At 49.1% G+C, this 21036-nt stretch overlaps 1 protein-coding gene across 2 annotated transcripts in view; it reads right to left on the bottom strand.

The window, feature by feature from the left end:
• VAC14 (VAC14 component of PIKFYVE complex) overlaps positions 1–21036 on the bottom strand; it is a 70669-nt gene that overhangs the window by 3414 nt on the left and 46219 nt on the right. For both annotated transcript variants that reach the window (XM_082232591.1, XM_082232592.1), the window contains 4 exons: positions 11010–11184; positions 10473–10591; positions 8600–8679; positions 6095–6245 (listed from right to left, as the gene is read on the bottom strand). In XM_082232591.1, coding sequence (XP_082088717.1) covers positions 6095–6245; positions 8600–8679; positions 10473–10591; positions 11010–11184 — 525 coding nt within the window. The remainder of the gene's footprint in view (positions 1–6094; positions 6246–8599; positions 8680–10472; positions 10592–11009; positions 11185–21036) is intronic.

The following is a 21036-nucleotide window of genomic DNA, read 5'->3' as shown; positions in this document are numbered from 1 at the left end:
CCAAGTTTAAAAGTTTGTCTTTTTTGTAAACCACTCTGAGGTGTTTTGTGTTTTACAATCAAGCAGCACATAAATTCCATGGAATAAATAAATATTTGTGATTAGGCAACCGAACTAAATTATTGGAAATATTAGTGTTTCTATCTAATATTTGGTAAATGATATAACTGGAGAGGGGCAGTCTAATTTTATCCATGTTTGGAAGTGCAGCTGAATTCTATGGCCTGGATGTGCCCAGGACCATAGCCTTAGTTTCGGAGAGAGTTAAAAAGAGATTTCTATAGCAAAATGCATTTGGGAAATGAATTGGGGGTTTTCATCAGCTCTCTCCCCCTCTGCGGGAGGCAGCCAGCACCTTCCTTGTTCTGGAGCGCTGACTCTAGTCAGTAGGACCACAATGGGCTCCAGATGGGGCCAACTTGTCCCTAGAATTGCTGGGCAAGAGCAGAACCTGGCAAAAATGTGGCATCTCTTGTTTCCAGTCCTTGCTCTACAGCTTGCAGAGGAAAACACTCCAAAACCTGTTGGGGATACTTTGCTGTAATCTCAAAAGTTGCAAGAGCGTTTAAGAAAAGTGTCGTTGGTCAGTGGCCACCTTCCTGCTCCTCCTGCACAACAGTTCAAAGCACTTTGCCCTCTTCCCCGGCTAATCTGTCACTGATCAACCCCTCCTTTACATGAGCCCTTGCCCACCGCCCCCAAAGAAAGCACATGCTTTGAAACACTGGAAGCAGAGCAAGCAAACTGGTCAGATTTGCCTAACCTGCTATGATTGCAGGGTGAGGATGCTTTTGATTCAGATCTGGCTTTCTCTCTCTCTCTCTCTCTCTCTCTCTGTGTGTGTTGTGCACACCCATCGTGTATACAGGGCCAGCTCAAAACAAAACAAAACCTGCTGTTAACAGTTATCAACTTCGCAAATCCCCACCAGACACTCTCTTTCAGCAAGTCAAAAGAGACCTCCAAACTGCTGCTGACCTAAGCTGGTCCAAGAAAGAGAGTACTTCTCCAGTTCTATCCACCTCTTTCCCCGGATTCAATGCAGCAGCAGCAGCAGCAAATGCCTTGGAAATTCATTTTCCACAAGGAAAGAAGTGAAATGTCATGATGGAAGAGTTTAGTCCTTGGCAACCAGCAGAAGGATGTTGCAAGAAGTGGGAGGTGGAGAGGATGGGGTTCCAAAGGGATGGAAAGACTTGGAGGATGCCAGGCATTGCAACCCCTATGGTTGTCGCCAAATGAAACAATTACAATTAAAAGAATAAACATGGATAGATGGCGGGTGACCTATAGAGATTTGTTGGACTTTTCGAGGAACAAACCCAGACTGAAACCACTGGAAGAAGTAAGAAGCCAAGTTACTGATTGGCTTCAGTATCACCAATTACATGATATGTTTAAATTAGATAAGAAAAATTGTGTTTTTTTAAAAAAAGCTCACAGTTTGAAAAAAGAGTTACTGACGAACAAGGAAAAATTATTGTCCAAAATGTATACACTGTTATTGGAATGGGAAACAAAAGATGAGCTGATTCAATAATCAGTGACCTACTGGGCAATGGATATAGGATATAATATAGACTTAAACCTCTGGGAGAAATTTTGGGGAAAACCATCTGAAATTTACTGCATGCTACACATTGAAAGAGAATTATATGAAAATGATCCATAGATGATATTTAACTCCGAGTAGATTGGCTAAGATGTACAGTAGTACCTTGGGTTAAGTACTTAATTCGTTCCGAAAGTCCTTATTTAACCTGAAACTGTTCTTAACCTAAAGCACCACTTTAGCTAATGGGGCCTCCTGCTGCTCTGCGCCGCTGGAGCACGATTTCTGTTCTCATCCTGAAGCAAAGTTCTTAACCTGAAGCACTATTTCTGGGTTAGCAGAGTCTGTAACCTGAAGCATATGTAACCTGAGGTACCACTGTATAAGGTGGAATCGGACTTATGTTGGAAATGCAAAGAAGTAGAAGGAACTTTTTCCCATATGTGGTGGGTATGCAAAAAAGTTAAAGTATATTGGGAAATGATATATAATGAGATGAAAAAGATGTTTAAAACAACTTTTTTTAAAAAAAGCCAGTAGCATTTCTCTTAGAAATTATTCAGACAGAGGTTCCCAGGAGTCAGAAGAATTTATTCATGTACGCAACAACAGCGGCTTGGATCTTGCTAGCCCAAAAACAGAAAGTGAGAGAGGTCCCTAGTAAGGAAGACTGTCAACTTAAGACGATAGAATATGCAGAATTAGCAGGCCTAACAAGTAGAATATGAGAACAAAAACAGGTATTTAAAGAGGAGTGGAATTTTTTTGTCAAGTATATTGAAAATAATCATGCACAGTTAAAAATGCTGGCAGTATTAAAGTAATTCAACAATATAACATATTTTGAACTGATGTAAGATAGGGAAATTAAATTAGTTGGATATATTAAAATATGCAGGAATGGTGGATAAGTTAAATGAACCTTGGAAAGGGAGGGAGGGAAGTAAATCAATGTACGGTATAATAAAATAAGTTTAATTTGAAATGTAAAATTTGAAAATTTAATAAAAAATATTAATAAAAAAGAGAGTCCCCAACCTTCCAAGGGAGTCTGTTCCACCGTCAAACAGTGCTTACTGTCAGAAAATTCTTCCATATGTTTAGTTGGAATCTCCTTTCTTGTAACTCAAATCCATTGGTTCGAGTCCTAGCCTCCGAAGCAGGAGAAAACAAGCTTGCTCCATCTTCCATGTGACGGCCCTTTAGATATTTGATTATGGCTATCATATCTCCCCTCAATCTCCTCTTTTCCAGGCCAAACAAAATAACTCAAATACTGCTTTAGATGGGGGAGGGGGGTGAAACCACAAAATAGCTGCATTCTGTACTAGCTACAGCAGCTGACCCATCTTCAAGGGCAGCCCCACATGTAGGGCACAGCACTAGTCTAAACAGAAGATTACAGGAGCATAAATATCTCTGGCTAGACTCTTTGTCAGGAGAGGCTGGCACACAAAGCTGGCAAAAGACAATGTGTGCCACTGAGGTCCCTTGTGCTTCTATAGTGGCAGCAGCTAGATCAATAAGCTCCAACAATCTGCACACACGATTCCTCAAGAGGAGTGTGAACCCACCCAGAAGATCTGGAACACCATCTCCTCAAACAGCCTCTGTCTTGGTGATTCAATTAGGGCTTCTAATGACATCAAGCGATTGACTGGTGGGTGGTCACCTTTGCCAACTGGCAAAGTTGGGCCCTGGGGGTGTGGGGAGATAATGAACTTGCCCTCTGGGTCAAAAAGGTCCCCCTTCCCTCCTCTCTCCCACTCAATGCAGAACTGGGAAGAGATCTGCTACCTGATTCCTGCAATGAAATGGAAAAAACACCAGGGAAGGGTTGGGGGCAGTAGGAAGGCAAGTTAACGCTGCCCATCTCCAGCTAATTCGGGGAGGGGATGCTTTTCAGCTGCATTTGTTATGAAAGTCACTGCCAATGTTTAATGGAATGTAGGTCACAGTTAATCAGATGTTCAGTCTGTCTGACAGCTCCAAATATTCAGCAGTCATGGGAGAAAAACGGCATAGAAAATACACAGAAGAGAACAGCTCACACACAAAGTGACCCTCCAGGACCCCCAAGCCTGGGGGCGGAATGGGGCTGTGTCACAGTGACACCAATCTGGGACAGGATCTGACATTAAAGAAATGGGGGAGGGGCAGACATCTCCTCACCCCCACCCCCTAGCCCGGTAAAATCCACACAGCAACTCTCACTTTTCCTGTTACTTAAATGGCTTGCTATTTTCCTACAGGTCTCCCCTACACACAACTGACAAGGAAGGCCCTCGTGGTCATTTACAGGCTAAAGAAGACTGACCACCCCTCACTCTCATCTTTGCCCCAGTGCCAGAGCTCCTTCCTCCCACCCCACCCTTTCTAGGCCAGCTCAGGAGACTCTGACACAAGGGCCTTCCAGGAAGCAAGAGCCCTTCCTGCTGCAGCCTTCATAGAGCCGCGGTGGGGGGGGAAGGGCCCCAGCAGTTGTCACTACTCTTGGCCCAAAGCCCACACAAAGAGGGTCAGTGACCTGCATTCACAGCAGCCGCAAAGCAGCAACTTGCCCATGAAACAGAGCAGATTCTGAAGATCTGAAGAGGGGAGTAGATGTGCAGCCCCTCCTGGAGCCATTTCCAGAACGTATCATTTCCAGGTGGTATTGCTGGACTCCCAACTCCCATCATTCCTGGGTATGTGATGCCATGCTGGCTGTTGGGGCTGATGGGATTTGGAGCCCAACACCAACACCTGGCTCCCTGGCAATTTTTTAAAAAATGGATCTTTGGACATGGACTCCATTCCCCAGTGCATGCACTGGACTTCTTTGAAAAACAGCAGCACAAAAAGCTGCTGCCCTTATATGCAAGAATCCTAAGAGCTGGGCAAAGAGAAAGCTCTCCTGAAAGGGAAAGAGCCTTCCAAATGCAGCTGCTGTACCCAAAGGGAAGAGGAGAAAAGGGGAGGGGACAGCTGGTGGCTCACCCTGCTTTGCCCTGCCGGACAACAGCCTCAACAGCAGGCACTCTGCGCCTGGAGAAGGAGGAGGAGGAGAGAGCTGGCTTCTTGCTGCCTGCGGTTCATGCAGGATCCCCAAGGAGACCTAAACAAGCTCCCCTGGCACGCTGATGGGAACGGGCTCCTTCCCATCTCCTCCATGGCTCTGCTTGTTTCCATGGCAATACCACAAGGGAAAGTTTCCATCCCAGATGCCAAATGCCTGTGGATGAGGCACAGCCCTCCGAGGCTGACCAAATATAGACAAAACTCAAAAAGTGCTTCACTGTGCAGGGCAAGGAGGATGGACCTGAAGTCCTCCCCCCTCTCACAAAACAGCTCCAGGAATGGCTCTCGGCACACCCTTGGGGGCCTTGCCTGCTGAGAGTTGCAGCCCCCCCCCAACTCAAAGACTACAGCCCCTGGAGCAGAAGAGCCACAGAAGAAAACTGGACGGTTCAGATCGCTGCTCCCTTATAGTCTCTCTGCCATGGGGGGAAGGGAGGCAAGCGGCCAGTCACCACCACCACACAGAGGGACTCTGCAAGAAGAGACGTGGGCCTCAGCTGGGCCTGAAGGTGACAAGCTCAAGGGGCAGGAAAGGCCAGTAGGGGAGCTTCAACTTAAGGCAGAGCCCAGGCTAGAAAACCCATGCAAATTATGTTTGCCTGGGGATGGGGTGAGGCATGACTGGCTGGCAGGATCTGGGCCATGCACAGGGATCCTTCCCCTTCCCGCTGTGCTGAAGTCAGAGCTGGGCACTGTCGGCACACACAGGAATGCCCAGTAGTGGTGCCAGGCCAGGCGGACGCTCCATCATTGATGTTGAAAACGAACTACTGTTCCTTCTCTTACTCCAGCCAGCCTACATGAGTCATGGGGCCAACAGACACTCCTTCTGCTAACAAACAGAAACTGTCATGGGAAGTGCTGTCTACTCAAAACACAGGCCCTGGCTAAGTGCATCCACACAACCAAGTCCACAAGCAGATCTGCACCTAATGATCAGCTGACCCCACCATCAACGAGCACCATCAACCAAGCAGAACTCCAGTCTTCCACAACCAGCACTTGGCAGATGCAGAGAGCTCTGAAGGTCCTGCCAAAGCCACCATAAGGTGTGCTAGAAGGAAAGGCAGGCCAATGTGATGGCGGAGAATTAGCAAGTGGGGCCAGCTCCTGACCCAACATAAAGCTCTGGGCTTAATGCAGTAGCTGCATAGGAGAGAGGGTGAGGGGTGTAGACAGACATGGCTTCTCTCCTCATGGTACCACAACAAGGCAGCGTGCTGGATAAGTCCACACCTTCCTGCCTCGTGTACTGGACAGTGTTATTATCTTGAAAATGTGCACCCTGTCCTTAGTGCCAACAACAAATAGCATTTTATACGTGCCCTCCTGTGCCCAAGGGGTCCTCCCCACTCCTTCGTGGCTGGATGGTCCTGCAGCAAGACAGCCTCTGCAGAAGCTCTGCCTCTCTGTAGGGCAGGCAGCCAAAGCAGTGGGGCAAGCTGCTCTGAAGGATGCCCCAGAGGCGCGTTGGCGACTTACGCTGTTTGCAGGAGTTCTGGGTTGGGCACGCACTGTAGGCGGTGGGAGAGGAGCTGGAAGGCATTGCTCTGGGGCAGGAGCATCAGAAGCCCGTACAGAGCCTTGATGAGGTAAGGGTTGTTCTTCACATCCAGCAGCTGCAAGCGGAGATCTGCAAGCAAAGAAGGGAAGGGTAAGCAGGGCTGTGAAAGCTGCTGACCTTTCTCCAAAAAGGGGGAGGGAGAAGCAGGGTGCACAGATCCTCTGCGTTCTTCTCTTCCATCCGTCTTCTTGCTTTTTGCATGCATGCATGCAGCCGCATGCCATCACACCATTTGTGTGTCCCTGGTGGAAAATGGGGATCTTTCTGCCATGGAAAGCACAGAGATGCTGCCATCCACTCAGCAAATAGACCCAGAAATAGGAGAAAGACACTGAAATGGCAATGAATCTCGGAGGGTTGGGGGGGGGGGAATCACAGTGGGACTGCCTTTGTGCAAGAAGGAGTGTTGTGTGCATGCATGCCTCTTTGGTAGCATAGGCAAAGGGATCTGAGGAGTTTAACACCTGCTCTATGGGGTATCATAGAAACAGGAAAGCCAGCTTATGGAGAAAGGTTTGTCATTGAAGCAGCAAGTTCAGGAGACAGTGTGAGGCCCGGGCAGGGATGTGAGCCCAAGGGCCTCCTTTGGCCTGATCCAGCTGCAGAGCTCTTCTTATGAGGGGCAGAAAGTAGGAGAGGCTTTATTTGGACAAGGGGACCTTGGTGTATGCCAGGGTGCTGCTCCAGATTGCCTTGCAGGTCCCCTCCAGAGTGAGATAGTTGCCTTGCAACAGCCCAGTTGGGCAGGCATGGGTGGGAGACAGCAGTGCCTCATCCCCAGTGAAGATCCCAGCAATTAAAAAGAACAAAGGGGGGGGGCTTCTGCATGGAACAGAAGCTCCTTGCAACCATTGCTGCAAGTGGCTCCCATGTTGACATCCACTACACTGGTGGCTACTGCAGCTGCATGGAAAGGAAGACTCTGGAGGGCATGGTACAAGGTCACATGGTTCAGCAGGAGTGGGAGAAATCATTTCTGCTGCTGAGGCTCTCACTTCTGTAGCAACAGGTAGCTCAGAAGCACATTCCAAAGTGGAACTTGCCCCCTGAGTTTCTACATCAACTCCAGTGCAAAGGTCAGAGCCTGGAATCAAAAAGGGTCTTTTTTGTGGGGGACGCGGGTGGCGCTGTGGGTAAAACCTCAGAGCCTAGGACTTGCCGATTGTATGGTCGGCGGTTTGAATCCCCGCGGCGGGGTGAGCTCCCATCTTTCGGTCCCAACTCCTGCCCACCTAGCAGTTTGAAAGCACCCCTAAGTGCAAGTAGATAAATAGGTACTGCTTTATAGCGGGAAGGTAAACGGCGTTTCGTGTGCTGCGCTGGTGCTGGCTCGCCAGAGCAGCTTCGTCACACTGGCCACGTGACCCGGAAGTGTCTCCGGACAGCGCTGGCCCCCGGCCTCTTAAGTGAGATGGGCGCACAACCCTAGAGTCGGACACGACTGGCCCGTACGGGCAGGGGTACCTTTACCTTTATAGGCCACCTGGTAGCCCAACCCCTTGCCTGATCAATGCAGGAGATTGAGAGCTGGAGCCGCCATCCCCAGCAGATCAAAGAAGGATTTGTCCAGCCTCTGAGAACATAAGAGCAGCCTGTTGGATCAGGGAAATGGCCTGTCTAGTTCAGCATCCTGTTCTCACCATGGCCACCCAGATGCCTATAGGAAAACTGCAAGCAGGACCTGAGCACAAAAACACTCTCTTCTCCTGTGGTTCCCAGCAAACCAATATTCAGTAGCACCACTGCCTCCAGCTGTGGAAGGCAGAGCGTGGCCATCGTGGCTAGTAGCCTTTGCTTGAAGGAAGATAGCTAAGGGGGGCCTCCACCCCACCCTGCAATCGCCTTGTCCAACAGCTCTTCCCAGCAAGTTTCTTAATGTTCAGCTAACAGCTACCCATCTATTACTTAAGCCCATGTGATCAAGTCTCTGCCCTCTCTGGGGCAGCGGCAGCAGCAGCAGCAGCAGCAGCAGCAGCAGCAGCAGCGAAGAAGCCTCTCCACTTCTCTTATGCAGGGGGCCCTTGGGGACTTGAAGTATGTTATCCTTTTCTTCTCCAGAGCAGACCCACTCAGTTCCCCCCACCTTCCCCCCTGGGGCTGGTTTTTCATCCCCTGTTTCCCTTGGTCTCCCCTGAGCAAATGCAGTTTGTGTCCCTAACCTACATTCTGCTTCCTATCCACTGCAATGCTGCTGCTGCTTTTGGATGGCCCTAATGGGCACATGAGCCAGAAGGTCTCACAGCAAAGAGGCTCATAACTTCTGCTCTATTTATTTGGGCCACGTTGCCAGTTGCAATGAGGGAGTGGGGCCTCGGGTACGTGTGTCAATGCTAATGCACCACAAAGTGCAAAGCCCCCCAAACCCTCCTGCCAATGCGAGCGCACACACATACACACTTCTGCAAGAGTGAAAGAGAGCTTACATGTAAAAATCGGACACTCAATCAACTGGACCAGCTTGTCAACCTCAATCAGGAAATCCACTGTGACCTCCAGGTCACCACTGAGCACGGCTGTTAAGGAGCCTAATCTGCCCATGCTGGCAGGGGCTGATGGGATTTGTAGTCCAAAACATCTGGAAGGCACTAGGCACTGGGGGGGGGGCAGAAGCCACACAGCCTAACACCACGCTGCCCTACAAAGCCAAAGACCAGAGAGAGGATGAACAAGCTTCTTCTCTTAAGCTCCTGGCTTTGAAGATGGCATGATGAAGGTGCTTGCAAAACGCCACTGCCTTTTGATGGGGCTCGTACAGAGACACAGAGAGGCCTTCCTGGAAGAAACTCCCTCCACCCTTGCCTACCCGCAGGCCACTTTTCCAATGCTAAGCACAAAATGTGGATTATTCTGCCAGATCTGACTGTTCCCGCCTTCTCAACATGGAAACATGAGCTAAAAACAGAGAAGCTGTTTAATCCTCATTGTTGGAAAAAAGTCCTGGGAACGGACAGTTTCTGCTAAGGCAGGCCCATGTTCAAAATTTTTGTGGCAGAAGCAGGTCAGTGGTAACAGCAAAAATCTAAATGTACACAGTCTAGTGTAGCCTTCGCCAACCTGGTGCTGTCTGGGGAGCTGATGGGAGTTGCAGTCCAAAATGTCTGGAGCGTCCTAGGTTGACGAAGACTGCTCTAGTGGATTTAAAGTTACTGGTGGTGATAAACTTAGTAAGATTAAAATTATTGTAATTTTAATAGACGCCAAGTGCTCTTAAAAGAGAATCTGAACTTGTGTGTACCTAAGAGATTGGTCATGCACATACAGCCTGTAGTACTCTGTTTATGCCCAATAATATAATTTTTAGAAGTCTGAAGATGAGTTCGCCATGAATTTTAAAACATGGTTCAAAGCACATAGGAGAGACTTCAGACAAAAACCAGCCCCATGTAACAGGGCCTGGCAGTTTGCACCCCCAGTACCCCCCAGCAGCATTAGGCATGAAACTGGCCTTAGCTGAGAACTGTGCGAATGCTACAAATAGGCTCTTCTCAAACCTCCCCTATTCCTGGAAGTCCTAACCAGCAAGTTGTGCCATGTGCTCAGTGGTCAATGCTTTGCATGGCTGGGAGCTTTCAGGTTTCTCTCTGTGTTACTGCAATCTATTGTAAGCTGCTTTGAGGATCAATCCAAGGCAGGATATAAATCTCCAAAATAATATCCTACTGCAGCTAAGCCAAAGGATGTGTAATTGAAACGATGCTCTGCTGTCTCTTCTGCCCCCATTCGCCCTCTGCTTTCCTCTGTTTCTGCACTATGCCCATTTTAAGATGACCAAGTGGATCTCACATAATTTAGTGCAATGTTTGTCAAACTGGGGTCCCCAGCTGTTGTTGGACTACAACTCCCATCACCCCCAGCTAGCAGGACCAGTGGTCAGGGATGATGGGAGTTGCAGTCCAACAACAGCTGAGGACCCCAGTTTGAGAAACATTGCACTAAATTATGTGAGATCCGTCTGGTGAGGGAGAGAGGCAGGGAGCACATCCAGTCCTGTACATCATCCACCATCTCCCAACATCCTTACGACTTTTGAGCTCTTTTATCTGAGAGACTTTTCCAGCCATAGGAGCCGTTCTGGTCTCTGCTGCTATCATGATGTGCAATGGTGAATGTCAGAAAATGAAGATGCCTTCCGCAATGTAAAGGACCTTGGGGCTGACCACTTCTAATTGGCAGCCCGAGTTCACTGCCGTATTTTATGGGCCAAGAGGCAGCAGCTTCCGAGGCCTGCTTAGACTCCACAGTGCAGACAGCCACCATCTCATGTGCCTTCCCTCCCTCCCCGTGCTAGAAGGATACAACTTCTGGATGAGGTCATAGGCATGCTTGTAGTTCTGAGTGAGGAAGCAGAGGGAGACGGTGGTCACTGGGTTGTGGCACCAGGAACGGTACAGGCAGCAGAACAGGTTGCGGCTCTCCTGGGGAGACAAAAAAGTAAGAAGAGTTGACTTGCACCTCCACACACCACTCCCAAGTCTGCTTTTGGGAACCAAAGGCAACTCCAGAAAAACAGAGCCCCAAAAACTAGGTAGCAGGGTGGGACGAGGGGTCACCTCCTGCAACAATGCAGAGCCAGATGTCCTGGTGGCAAGGCTTCAGCACTACCAAGCACAGCAGGACCGCCATGTGTGCCACTTATGGTAGATAGCGACACAAGCACAAGACACAAGACAGTGGCGACAACCAACCTAGACAGCTTTAAAAAACAGGGGGGTGTGTGTGTTGATGGCCGCCTGAGCTCCAGCATGCAGTGCCCAAGTCACTTCTAGGGTGGGTGGAGAAAGAGGCTGCACAGCCCAGCAAAGTCACAGACACATCTTCTCAGGTGCAACATACCGCCGTCTTCAGATCCTTGAGTTGGTTCCTCAGCTGGAAGAGCTCAGAAGAAGTCAGAAGGATGGTGTTGAGGGTGTGGACCATCGTTGAGGCAAACTTGAGGTCTTCCTCCCGCAGCAGGATGTCAGCCATCGAGTGAAAGATGTTCTCAGCATTCAGGAGAAGACAGAGTTGCCTGCATGGGACCAAAAAATGGAGATTAGGAGTTGACCAACAAAGGGGGTTGCTGTGAATTTGGAGGGTGGGTGGGTGGGATACCGCCACCACAATCCCCAAATATCAAAGACAATAATCTTGGGTGAGAATCTAGGATGCAACAAGTGCCTGGTCCCGTCCTCTGCAGCAAGCCTTTACAAAAGTGTTCTCCTTCCTATCACCATTTCCCCCAGTAGGCCAAGACCGAACTTGCCCCTTAGGGAAGAAGCCCCATCACTCCTTCTAACAGCGAACTCAGCTGGTGAGTGCCAATGGGGTTTTAGCAAACAGGGTCACTGAGGAACAAAGGAGGAATTAAAATGCTCTGGGGAATACCCCTAGGTCTTGCAAAGGTATAACACATATTATGAAGGAAAAAACACTTAGGGGAGAAGAGAAAGAATGACCCCCAACAGCCCAATGATGTAAACTCACTCAGAGGCCATGGAATACTAGGTTGCCTGTTGGAAAGGGGAAACCAGAATGGAAGAGAGGGAAAAGGAGTATCCTAGGAGAGCAGTGCTCCATATTGCAGCTTTTTTATTACAGGCCCCATTCACACACACACACATAGCAGCAGCAGCAACAGCTGCCTCACCTAGTTTCTCTTCCTTCCAACTCGCTCTCTGGGACACATCAGGCAGCGCCCCCACCCTCACCCCAGACCAATCTGTTCTGGATTAACACAAGCAATTTCAAGCTTTCCAGACAGAGTGGAGGGCTGAGGTCAAACCCTTGTTCTTTCACAAATGACCTTGAGTTCAAAGCAAGTGTAAGGTAGGAAAATGCAAACAAACAAACAAACAAATCTTGCATGTGGCATTATCTTCATCCTTTGTTTCCCTTCTATCAGTTTTATTAAAAATTTGAATAAATATTTATTCCCCACGATTCCAGTAAAGGCTCCCTGTGGTGGCAGTAATGATATATCTGGAAGGTGTGCTAGGTGATTGCAAAGTTATTTGTGCAGGGAGGGAGATGCCCCCACTTTCACAGCAGAAAGCCAGCAGAGGTTCACCTGTGTTGCACCCTGTCTCCAATTCCCAAGGGTGTGCTGGTGGTTCTGATTTACCAATATATCTGCCCAGAGCTCACCCAGCCCCAGCCTTGCTGACCTTTTCTGGAGCTTTTTCGCAGGGACTCAGCGAGTCGCAGCAGGAATGCTCTGCTTAACCTCTCCAGGAACCCCCAAGGTCTTCTGCATTGGAAACCGAGCGCCAGATTTCCCTCCGTGTTTGTTTTGATTCTATGGGCTCCCTCTTTCTCCCTGCCAAGCCTGCGGTGGTGGCACCGTAGGGTTTGCCTGAGGACGCCTGACACAAAGCCCAGTGCTAATGCCGCTACCGCTGCTGCCTCCTTTAACAAGCTTGGCTTCACAGCTCTGTGCATTCAAAGGACATGGGAAACGGCAACCCGAGTTACCCCAGGCGAGGGAGACTTGATCAATTTTCTCTTTCAGCCCTTCTAAAGGCTCTAAGCTCTGGTTTTGATCTATTTCCAGCACAGAATAATAATTCATTTCAAGGCCTCTGCTCAAGTCCAAGAATAGTCATTCAATCAGTCCCAAACAGAAACTCTGGAGAAATCACCCCCACCCCGCTCCCCTGGTGCATTGACACTCATTAAGATTTTCTTGTCAAAGACCATTTAAATTGCAGAGACATGCTTTGAAAAAGTAGGCCTCCAACTTTGGGATACAGCTCCAGAGAGTTGGGAAGGGAGCCAACTCAAGGGGGCTTTGCCTCTCCAAGCTCATCGCTAAGCAAGGCTTCGCCCCCTCCCAGGCCCCCATCGCCATCAGAGGGTTCCACTCCACTAGCAGCAGCTTGCAAGAGTCTTGTTGTCAGCTGCTTCCTTGGGAGGCAGGGGCGGGATTCTCAGAATCAGCACCCAATGGGCTCTTACTGCAGGAACAGCTTCAAGTCTGAAAGAGGGTGATTCAGCAAGAGATTGTGGAACACAAGCACCAAGGTTTGCATATGCAGCTCCCTTTAATCTCTCTCAGAGAGACTTGGAGAGAAATGTGAGCAGGTGTTGATGGGGCTCTGAGTCCTATCGAGACCAACACCCAGCAAACATGATTAGGGCATGTTCTTGAGATCGGGGAAACTATTCCCTAGAAAACGAAGATATGGTATATGCTCAGATGTTTAAATCACCTGAAGCTGCAGCATTCTGCTTGTGCCGCAGTGGCAAGTGTGCACAGGCCACAGTTCAGTGGAACAATCCAAAACAAGATACATGGCTCAAGTATGTGCCTCCTACCTCCCATCAAAGGGATGGAATGCATAAGCTGGCCCCAGTCAGAGCTGGACTGAGCATGAAGCACAAAAACCTTACCCAGCATTATCGGGGATGACCATGTGTTCTGGAATGGAGAGGCAATTCTTACCTGAACTCCATTTTATTATATATTTCTCAGCTCATGTTTCAGATAAAGATGGTTCTCTGAAAACACAGACCCTGCTCTCAGGCTTACAAACTAAAAACACAGGGCACCTGAGTGTGGGTGGGGGGGAAAGCATGAGAAAGACCAGACTGACACTGGCCAGAACTAAGTGGTGAGTTGTAAGCCAGGCCAGGCTAACCTTCCTTGCTGGTGGTGCCCTCCTCATCCTGTGCCCACCCGCTCATGGCTGCTATTCCTCTGGCCAGTTCAGAAGCCAGCCTCCTTTCTTCTCATGTTCACTAGGCAATTCCATTAGCAACTGTGAGGTCAAAAACAGCATTGCTGCAAATCAGCCCAGAATTTGCTGGCGTTGTGTTGAGAAGGTACACCGTTCTGTTTCTCCTTTCCACTGGCTTCCTGAGAAGTTGTAATGGGCCGAAACAGGGCAAACCAACTCCACCCAGAAGAGAAGCTGTAGGAAGGGGGGCACTCTACTAAACATGGGGGTTAGGGGCAAGGAGGAGGGCTGCCTGGGGTCCAGATGAACAGTTGGGATGAATGCTCTTTGATTTCGCTGTGCCTCTAGGCAGCCTTGGTGGCTGGTCGTGGCTTTGCAAATGTGCTCTTTCCTATTTTTCTCAGTTTTATACATCCTCTGGCAACTTCTTCTTTGGACTCTAATGCATTGTGTGCAGGGCTGTCTTTGTAGAATATTTGGAGACTTCAGCTCTCAACGGATGCCAATTGGAAGAAGCCCATCACCCTGACACTGATGGACTTGCTCTAACTATTAAAGCCCTAAAGGTTCCAACTCCAGGTTTCTTCAGGGATCAGATCCTCCCATACGTTAACAGCTCACCAGACCAAAGTCCTGCTCTCTGAGCGCCCACCAAGGCCTTCTGGGTCAAGAAGTGCCCACTCAGCATGCTTCCCTATTCTGTGGAATTCACTACCTAGAACGTACTTTTTGTATGGCAAGCTGATTTGCTTTTTTTGATCTGTGCTTCTGATATGCTACCATTTTGATCTGCGCTTCTGATAGGCCCCATTAGGATTAGACTGCCAACATATAAATATGAACAATAAAGGTGTTCCTTGTGAACACCACTTTAGAACGGGAGTGCAAATTCCTGACACTTCTTTGCTCCCTACTGCACCCAGAGCCAGATGTGAGGATCTCCCCTTTCCTCTACAGAGAGGGCTGAAGGGCCTCTGCAGGCCCATAACAAGCTGTCCTTCGCTCCTGCACCGACAAAACACTTTGCCATCAAATAATCAGAAGTGGCATCTGTAAATACTGCCTGAGGGCATCCGACACTCTCCTGAAGGAAAACACAGCCGCCCCATCTTCCCTGCTAACAGGAAGGGGGCTCAAAATAGCAGCGCTGTCAACCTGCTGGTGAGACCAGGCACATGTTTAATGGCAATCAAATCAGGGAGCAGATCTATCTCCGACAGAGCAGAAGGAAAGGGGGTAGCAGCTTTCTGATGGCCCTGTCTGCTTTGTCGGCATGCTGATTGTTAATAACCTATGCTGAAGATTCTTGATCTCAGCAAGAGATGCCACCTGATTAATTTTTAAGATGCCCAGCGGAGGACAGGGGCACAAACGTCATCCACACAGTCTCCACCTGGGCAATCCTAACACGTTGCATCTATTGACCAAACTGGGCAAGGGGTGGCAATAAAGCCAGAAATTCTGTGAGCAAGATGTGCCACTCCAAAATGCAGCCCCAGCTTGCCATCTGCAAAGTGCAGACTCGCCCACTTTGAAAATGACAGCCAGGCCCAGTAATTTTAAGTGGATTCTACACACTTTTTCTATCACAAGGCAATTTATTAGGAAGATCATCACAGACCTTTCCCATACTTCTGAGGAGACATTCCAAGTCTCTGCAAGAAGGCTAAAGGGTCTGGAGGTAGATATATCCATGGCTTAAAACCATCATGCCAGTGACTGGAGTCTCTGAACAAAATAAACAGTATGTGGATTCTGCTGCTGGACTTGGATTCAAGAAAATCTTGTTGATGCAGAGTAATATTTACTTTATGGTAGGAGCCTGGAGGACAGTCTTTGTATCTGAGACAGCATCACGTTCTGGTTGGGTGTGGTCTTCCAACCTGACCAAGAGAAGGAGAGCTCCCTCCTCTCCCAGAATGAAAGGGAGGGAAACTCTGACCTGGCTTGTGTGACTTTTATCAACAGGGTTCCTTAAAAAACTGCTCTGTGTTTTGCAGATCAGGAGTGAAGATCAATACTATAAAAAGCAGACACAGTCTGGGAAGTTTTCTAGGAAAAGCAGGAGCAGCAGCCAGGAAGAAAGAGAGTGAGGGAAGAGCCCACCAGTGACTGCCTGCCCCCCCCACACTTTACAGCAGCAAGCAGGGAGGAGAGAGAGAGAGACACGGACGTCTGGCTCCCTTGACCAAAGAGGAGGAAGGAGGAGCCATTTTCCAGAAATAGAAGCCCTGACATCTCACTGGCTCATGCCTGAGCCCAAAAGGAAACGGCTGGCTACTAGCAGGCCTGCTTTCGATTAGCCTGGCAAGGTAGCTTGGGTTTTCTTTTCATTTTGTTTCTTTGTGGCCTGGGGAAATCTGAAAAAGAGCTTGCATGAAAGGAATGTCACACAGACGGCACACCAGCCACACCAGCGGCTGCTGCAGCCATATCGATGCTGCCCTTTTCGGGTACTTCCTGGGCTGCATTTCAGATTCTGGTTCTCAATTAGGTGGGTGAAGACAACAAGAACAAAGCCAGGCCCACCCAGATGCCCCTTCTTGCCAAGGCCACTGCTCAAAGCACAACACTAAGGAAGGGCGACAACTCAAGGGCCCCTCATCCAGGTGAAAAGAAAGGAGGAAAAGGGAGAGGAAGAGGAGGAGGGAAAGGCCTCTTCCATTCTCTCTCTCTCTCCCCCACCCCCACTCACCAAGTAGCTTTTTGACATGTCAGTTCTGGAGAAGAGGCTGAAAAGGCCCTGATGGAGACAGCAAACTGCGCTCCCTGGCGAGCGAACGATACAAGATGGAATGCAAAGATTCTACATACTGAGACACAACAGGCAATTCTTTCCATGCCACACACCCACAACTGTCACATATGCTTCACAGTGATGGCACTCAGCGTTTTGAGGCTCTTTAGTTACTACCTTGAAGCAACATCCATGCTGCATCTGGGTTTGGGGCAGTGAGAGGGGGGAAGGCAACTAAGAAGACTTATTATGTGTTCTTCTTTCAAACCAAGAACTTCTTTTCTGCCCTGCCTCACCTCTGGGAAGTTTATAGAGGCTCTCCACAGAAGGTGGAGGGCAGAGGGGTGGGGAGAGAGAACAGGAGCAGCAAGAACCAACAGGGGCGATGCTGCAGCTGGCGTCCTCTGTGATCCCAACCGACAGCTGAAGCATTCCACATGGAAACTCCCTTATGTCATCTCAGTAACGTGGGAAATGTGGAGCACATACATTTCTGACGGGTGAATTCCATCTCATTAAAAGCCAGCCTCTATCCCCTCCTCCCTCCCTCCCGGCATCCTTGGGACAAGCGGCTTGAGGGGGATTATGGCACATGGGCAATGGGAAGGCTGCAGAGAGGCACCCTAGCAAACCGCAGCGGGTGGCACTCTCTGCTGCACAAGCCCCAAGCGTGCAAGGTTGGCGGCGGCATCATCACCATCATGCAGGGCATACCAACAAGGGTTCACAGCAGGCAGGGCTAGGCAATATCAGGCTTTCAACACTGTGACATATCACCAGGTGTACATTGCAATTTAGTGATATATCATGATGTTGAAAAGGAAGGAGCACCGGCCCTGCAAGGCACTTGGGTGAAGCTGCCCCTGCCCGGCACAGGGAGGAAGGAGGCAGCCTGCCCATTTGGCTGGAGAAGGGAGTTAAGGTGCCAGCCCCACAATATATGGCCGGGTCAAAACGCCATCACAATCTGGACCTCAAACCGGTCCGAGATGATGTACCAATACATCACTCAGGCCTAATGGCAGGAATACCCCAGAGGACACATTACATACTACAACTGATCTAGGCATAGCAAAAGTCAGCTGGGTGCCCCTCTCTGCCTAAGTGGGTCAAAAAAGCCAAAAAGGCCTTGCAGGTTCTGGCCCTGATGAGGAGATCATTTTCCAAGGTACTGTCTCAGGGATTCTGGCTCCATGTTCAGGCTCCAACCTGCTTGAAGAGAGGCCACGGGGGGGGGGGGGGCAGGTGGGTACAGTAATCTAAAAGAGAGAGCCTCTCTGCTGCTGCCTCTCACACTACACAACCTCTCTATCAATAGGAGCTGGCAAAACACAGACATTTGCACAGATTTCCATTCAGCTATTTATTATTTGCATTCCCTGGCTACAGGCCAGCCCCCTCATTCAGCCTGCCATGGATTTGCTTGCTTTGAAATGGGAAACTGTGTTGCGATGACGAGAGCAGGCATTTGTCTCACACCTCTGCAGTCTCTGTGCCCACAGTCTGAAATGTGCCTTTGCAGGCTGCAATAGTGCTTTGCCAGCTCAAACAGCTTGTTCTAAGGGGCTGAGAGCACACAAGACTTTCCCCTGCAGGTCACATAGGAAACTGCCCAACACCAAGTCAGGCCGCTGGTCCATTGAGCTCAGCATGGTCTATACCCAGGGGATCAGGACCTGTGGCCCTCCAGATGTTGTTGGACTACTACTACCATCATTGTTGGCCAAGTTGGCTGAGGCTGATGGGAAATGGAGTCCAACAACAACTGAAGAGCCGCAAGTTCCCTTCCCCTGGTTGACACTGGCTGACAGCGACTCTTCAGGCTCCCAGTCTTTTGCAGGAGGGATTCAATAACACATTGGAAATTTGGGTTTGTGCAATTAAAGTGGATTAAAGTGATCTGACGCAACAAATTCATTTTTTAAAATAAAAAAATTACTTTTTAAACTAAAAAATTGTGGGACATTTTTTTTCCGATGGGAAGATGTATAACTTCCACACAAGCAGGTCAAGAGGGATGCCCATACTCGTATAATCTCCATCAAAACAAATCAGAGTGAACGGTCAATTTAGAGGAGACACTGTGTAACCTCTTCATACAGGAGCATTTCCAAGCCCTAGTTGTAGGAGCCTGATACCTTCTGCATGCAAAGTGTGTGCTCTACTCACTGACCTAGTAACTGGCAAGGCCGCAACCCACACTCAGGTCTAGATGGAGCCCCTTTTGCACCATCTGTGATTTCCAAGGAAGCAGGAATAGGGTGACAAAGATCCCTCGGAGTCCAGACACACCCAGAGGTACCTTTGGCTTTCATAAGCAGCATTTGCTAGATAGGACTGAAAATGCTCTAACAGAAAGAGGAAGGTTGCCCAGACCTCATTGGGTAGTTTCAAGGTCTGAATCTGGTTTTCCACATCTGCGGGTAGCTGTTCTACCTTTGAGTTTGGCATTTGCACATTTCTCCTTGTGTCCATGCGGTCGGGACAAAACTTGCTATGTGGAGGTGCAAGGGGAAGTTGCTGCTTCCAGGTTACTAAACTCTAAAGCTTGCTGTGAAGCATCTGGAGACTCCAGGGAAGAGACTGCCACGGCTGAAAGACGGGCTTGATGGCCAAGCAGAATCACACCCCAGGCACCCCTCAGCCGTTCAGGCGCAGCGAGGCACACAGAGCCCTCTATGAGGAGCAGGAGCAGGAGCAAGGCAAAGGCCATTAACCATTCACACTTGAAAGTCAATAACACTCCAAGGACCACAGGCAGGAAAGAGCAGGAGCAGGTTTGGCCTGCTGTGGAATTATACAAGCCAGAGAAGAACATAGAGAGGGCACACTGTTCGAAGTGTTAATAAAATACGGAAGATTTAACCAAGCGTGGAGGATCCATTAAATCCAGCCAGACCTGTTGAAAAATGGCAGTTTACTTAAAACGCCTCTCTTTTATCAATTTTGTGTCGCTTGTAGCCATTTTTGCACAGGCACAGCATACAGCAGGAGGCTTTCATGCCCTTTTAATTGCAGCCAGACGTTCAAAGGAACAGCAGAGGGTCTGCCCTTCCTATCCTGAAAAAAAACCTGTTGTGTTATACATTTTCAAGTCTCTTTGTAAATCAATGGATTATCATTAATGGAAGAGCACAAATGACTTGTCTGGGCAGAGATTCTTCCCTTAACCAAGATGGCTGCTACAGGAATGAGATGGTTGGAGGAGCTGGTGTTTGTGAGTGACTGGAGGACAGAAGGAAATACAAGCTGGGAGTGTGTGTCTATGCAGGTCATCTGTGTGTTGTGGCTGAAAGAGAGGAAAGCCTCCTAGCATGACCAGACACAGGACATAAAGCCTGAGCTTCTGCAACAGGCATATAAGGAGCCAAAATGTGAAAAGATGGGGGGGGGGGACTGCAGTCCTGACTCCATCATGGACAGGACACAGACTTTTCCTGAAATCTGGTTGCTGTGCAATTCCCAAGATCCTGTGTAGATCACAGCCATTATTTTTGGCTTGTTGAAATATGGCCTGTGGTACTGCCCCTTGCTCTAGCAGAGTGTATGGGAGCAGAAACAATTCCACATGGACAACCTTGTTGCATTTTTAGAATGCCCTAATACCAACAAAGCAGGAGAGATACCACAAGTTCTTGCCTTCCTCTAGTAAACCTTCTCACTCTGGAGGGGCCAAAGCAATGGCAGAAGATGAACCTAACACTGCCTTTCCCCCTGCTGAAACCACAGGATGGGACTATCCCTCCTGCCAGCCCTGCCTTTATTAAAGCTCCAGAGCAGGGAACTAAGTAAAGGAATCATGGAGGATGAGGAAAGATAGTGGAGCCAGAGGGAAAGGGAGCGTGAGTGAGCAAGCATCTCCCAAGCCATTGTGTTCAAGGCTACCATAAGCCACACAGGAAAATATGAACAGGAAGGAAACACTCTGGAAGGAGGCTCTGTCCTGCAATTGCCCAGATTTCACCCACCCTGCTGGGCTCTCTGCAGAGTTACAGGATCACACCCCAAAGAGCTACTCTGACTCTAGGCCTCTACCGAAAAGCATGTTGGCCGAGCCTATAACAAGAGGAGACTCGCTGAAAAACTGAGCAGCTGCCACATGGCCGCTCCAGCTCCACTGCCCCCATCCGCTACACATGAAGATCTGTGTCCAGGCCGCAGCAATGCAGCAGCAGCTGGTGCTGAGTGGCGAGGGAACCCTTTTGGAAAGTGCAAACACAAGAGGATCAAAGCAGCACCCTCATGGCGGAGTTTGGTGATGCGAGGCTCTGCCGGGCCTGGTAAGAAGCCCCAGCTTCTCCTGGCTAAAAAGGACACCCCCTGGCACAACTCTTCTGACTGCCCAGAACTAAGACAGCCAACCTCCCAACAGACCATGCAAAATGACAAAAAATAAAAGGTGGAAAATTCCGCAACCCATATTTTGCAGCAGCCTTCCTCTGCCAGTATGACAGAGCAAGCATCAAAG

Source organism: Podarcis vaucheri, assembly GCF_965113315.1.
Source record: "Podarcis vaucheri genome assembly, chromosome: 7".
Taxonomy (NCBI): domain Eukaryota; kingdom Metazoa; phylum Chordata; class Lepidosauria; order Squamata; family Lacertidae; genus Podarcis; species Podarcis vaucheri.
This window is presented reverse-complemented; position numbering and strand designations above follow the sequence as displayed.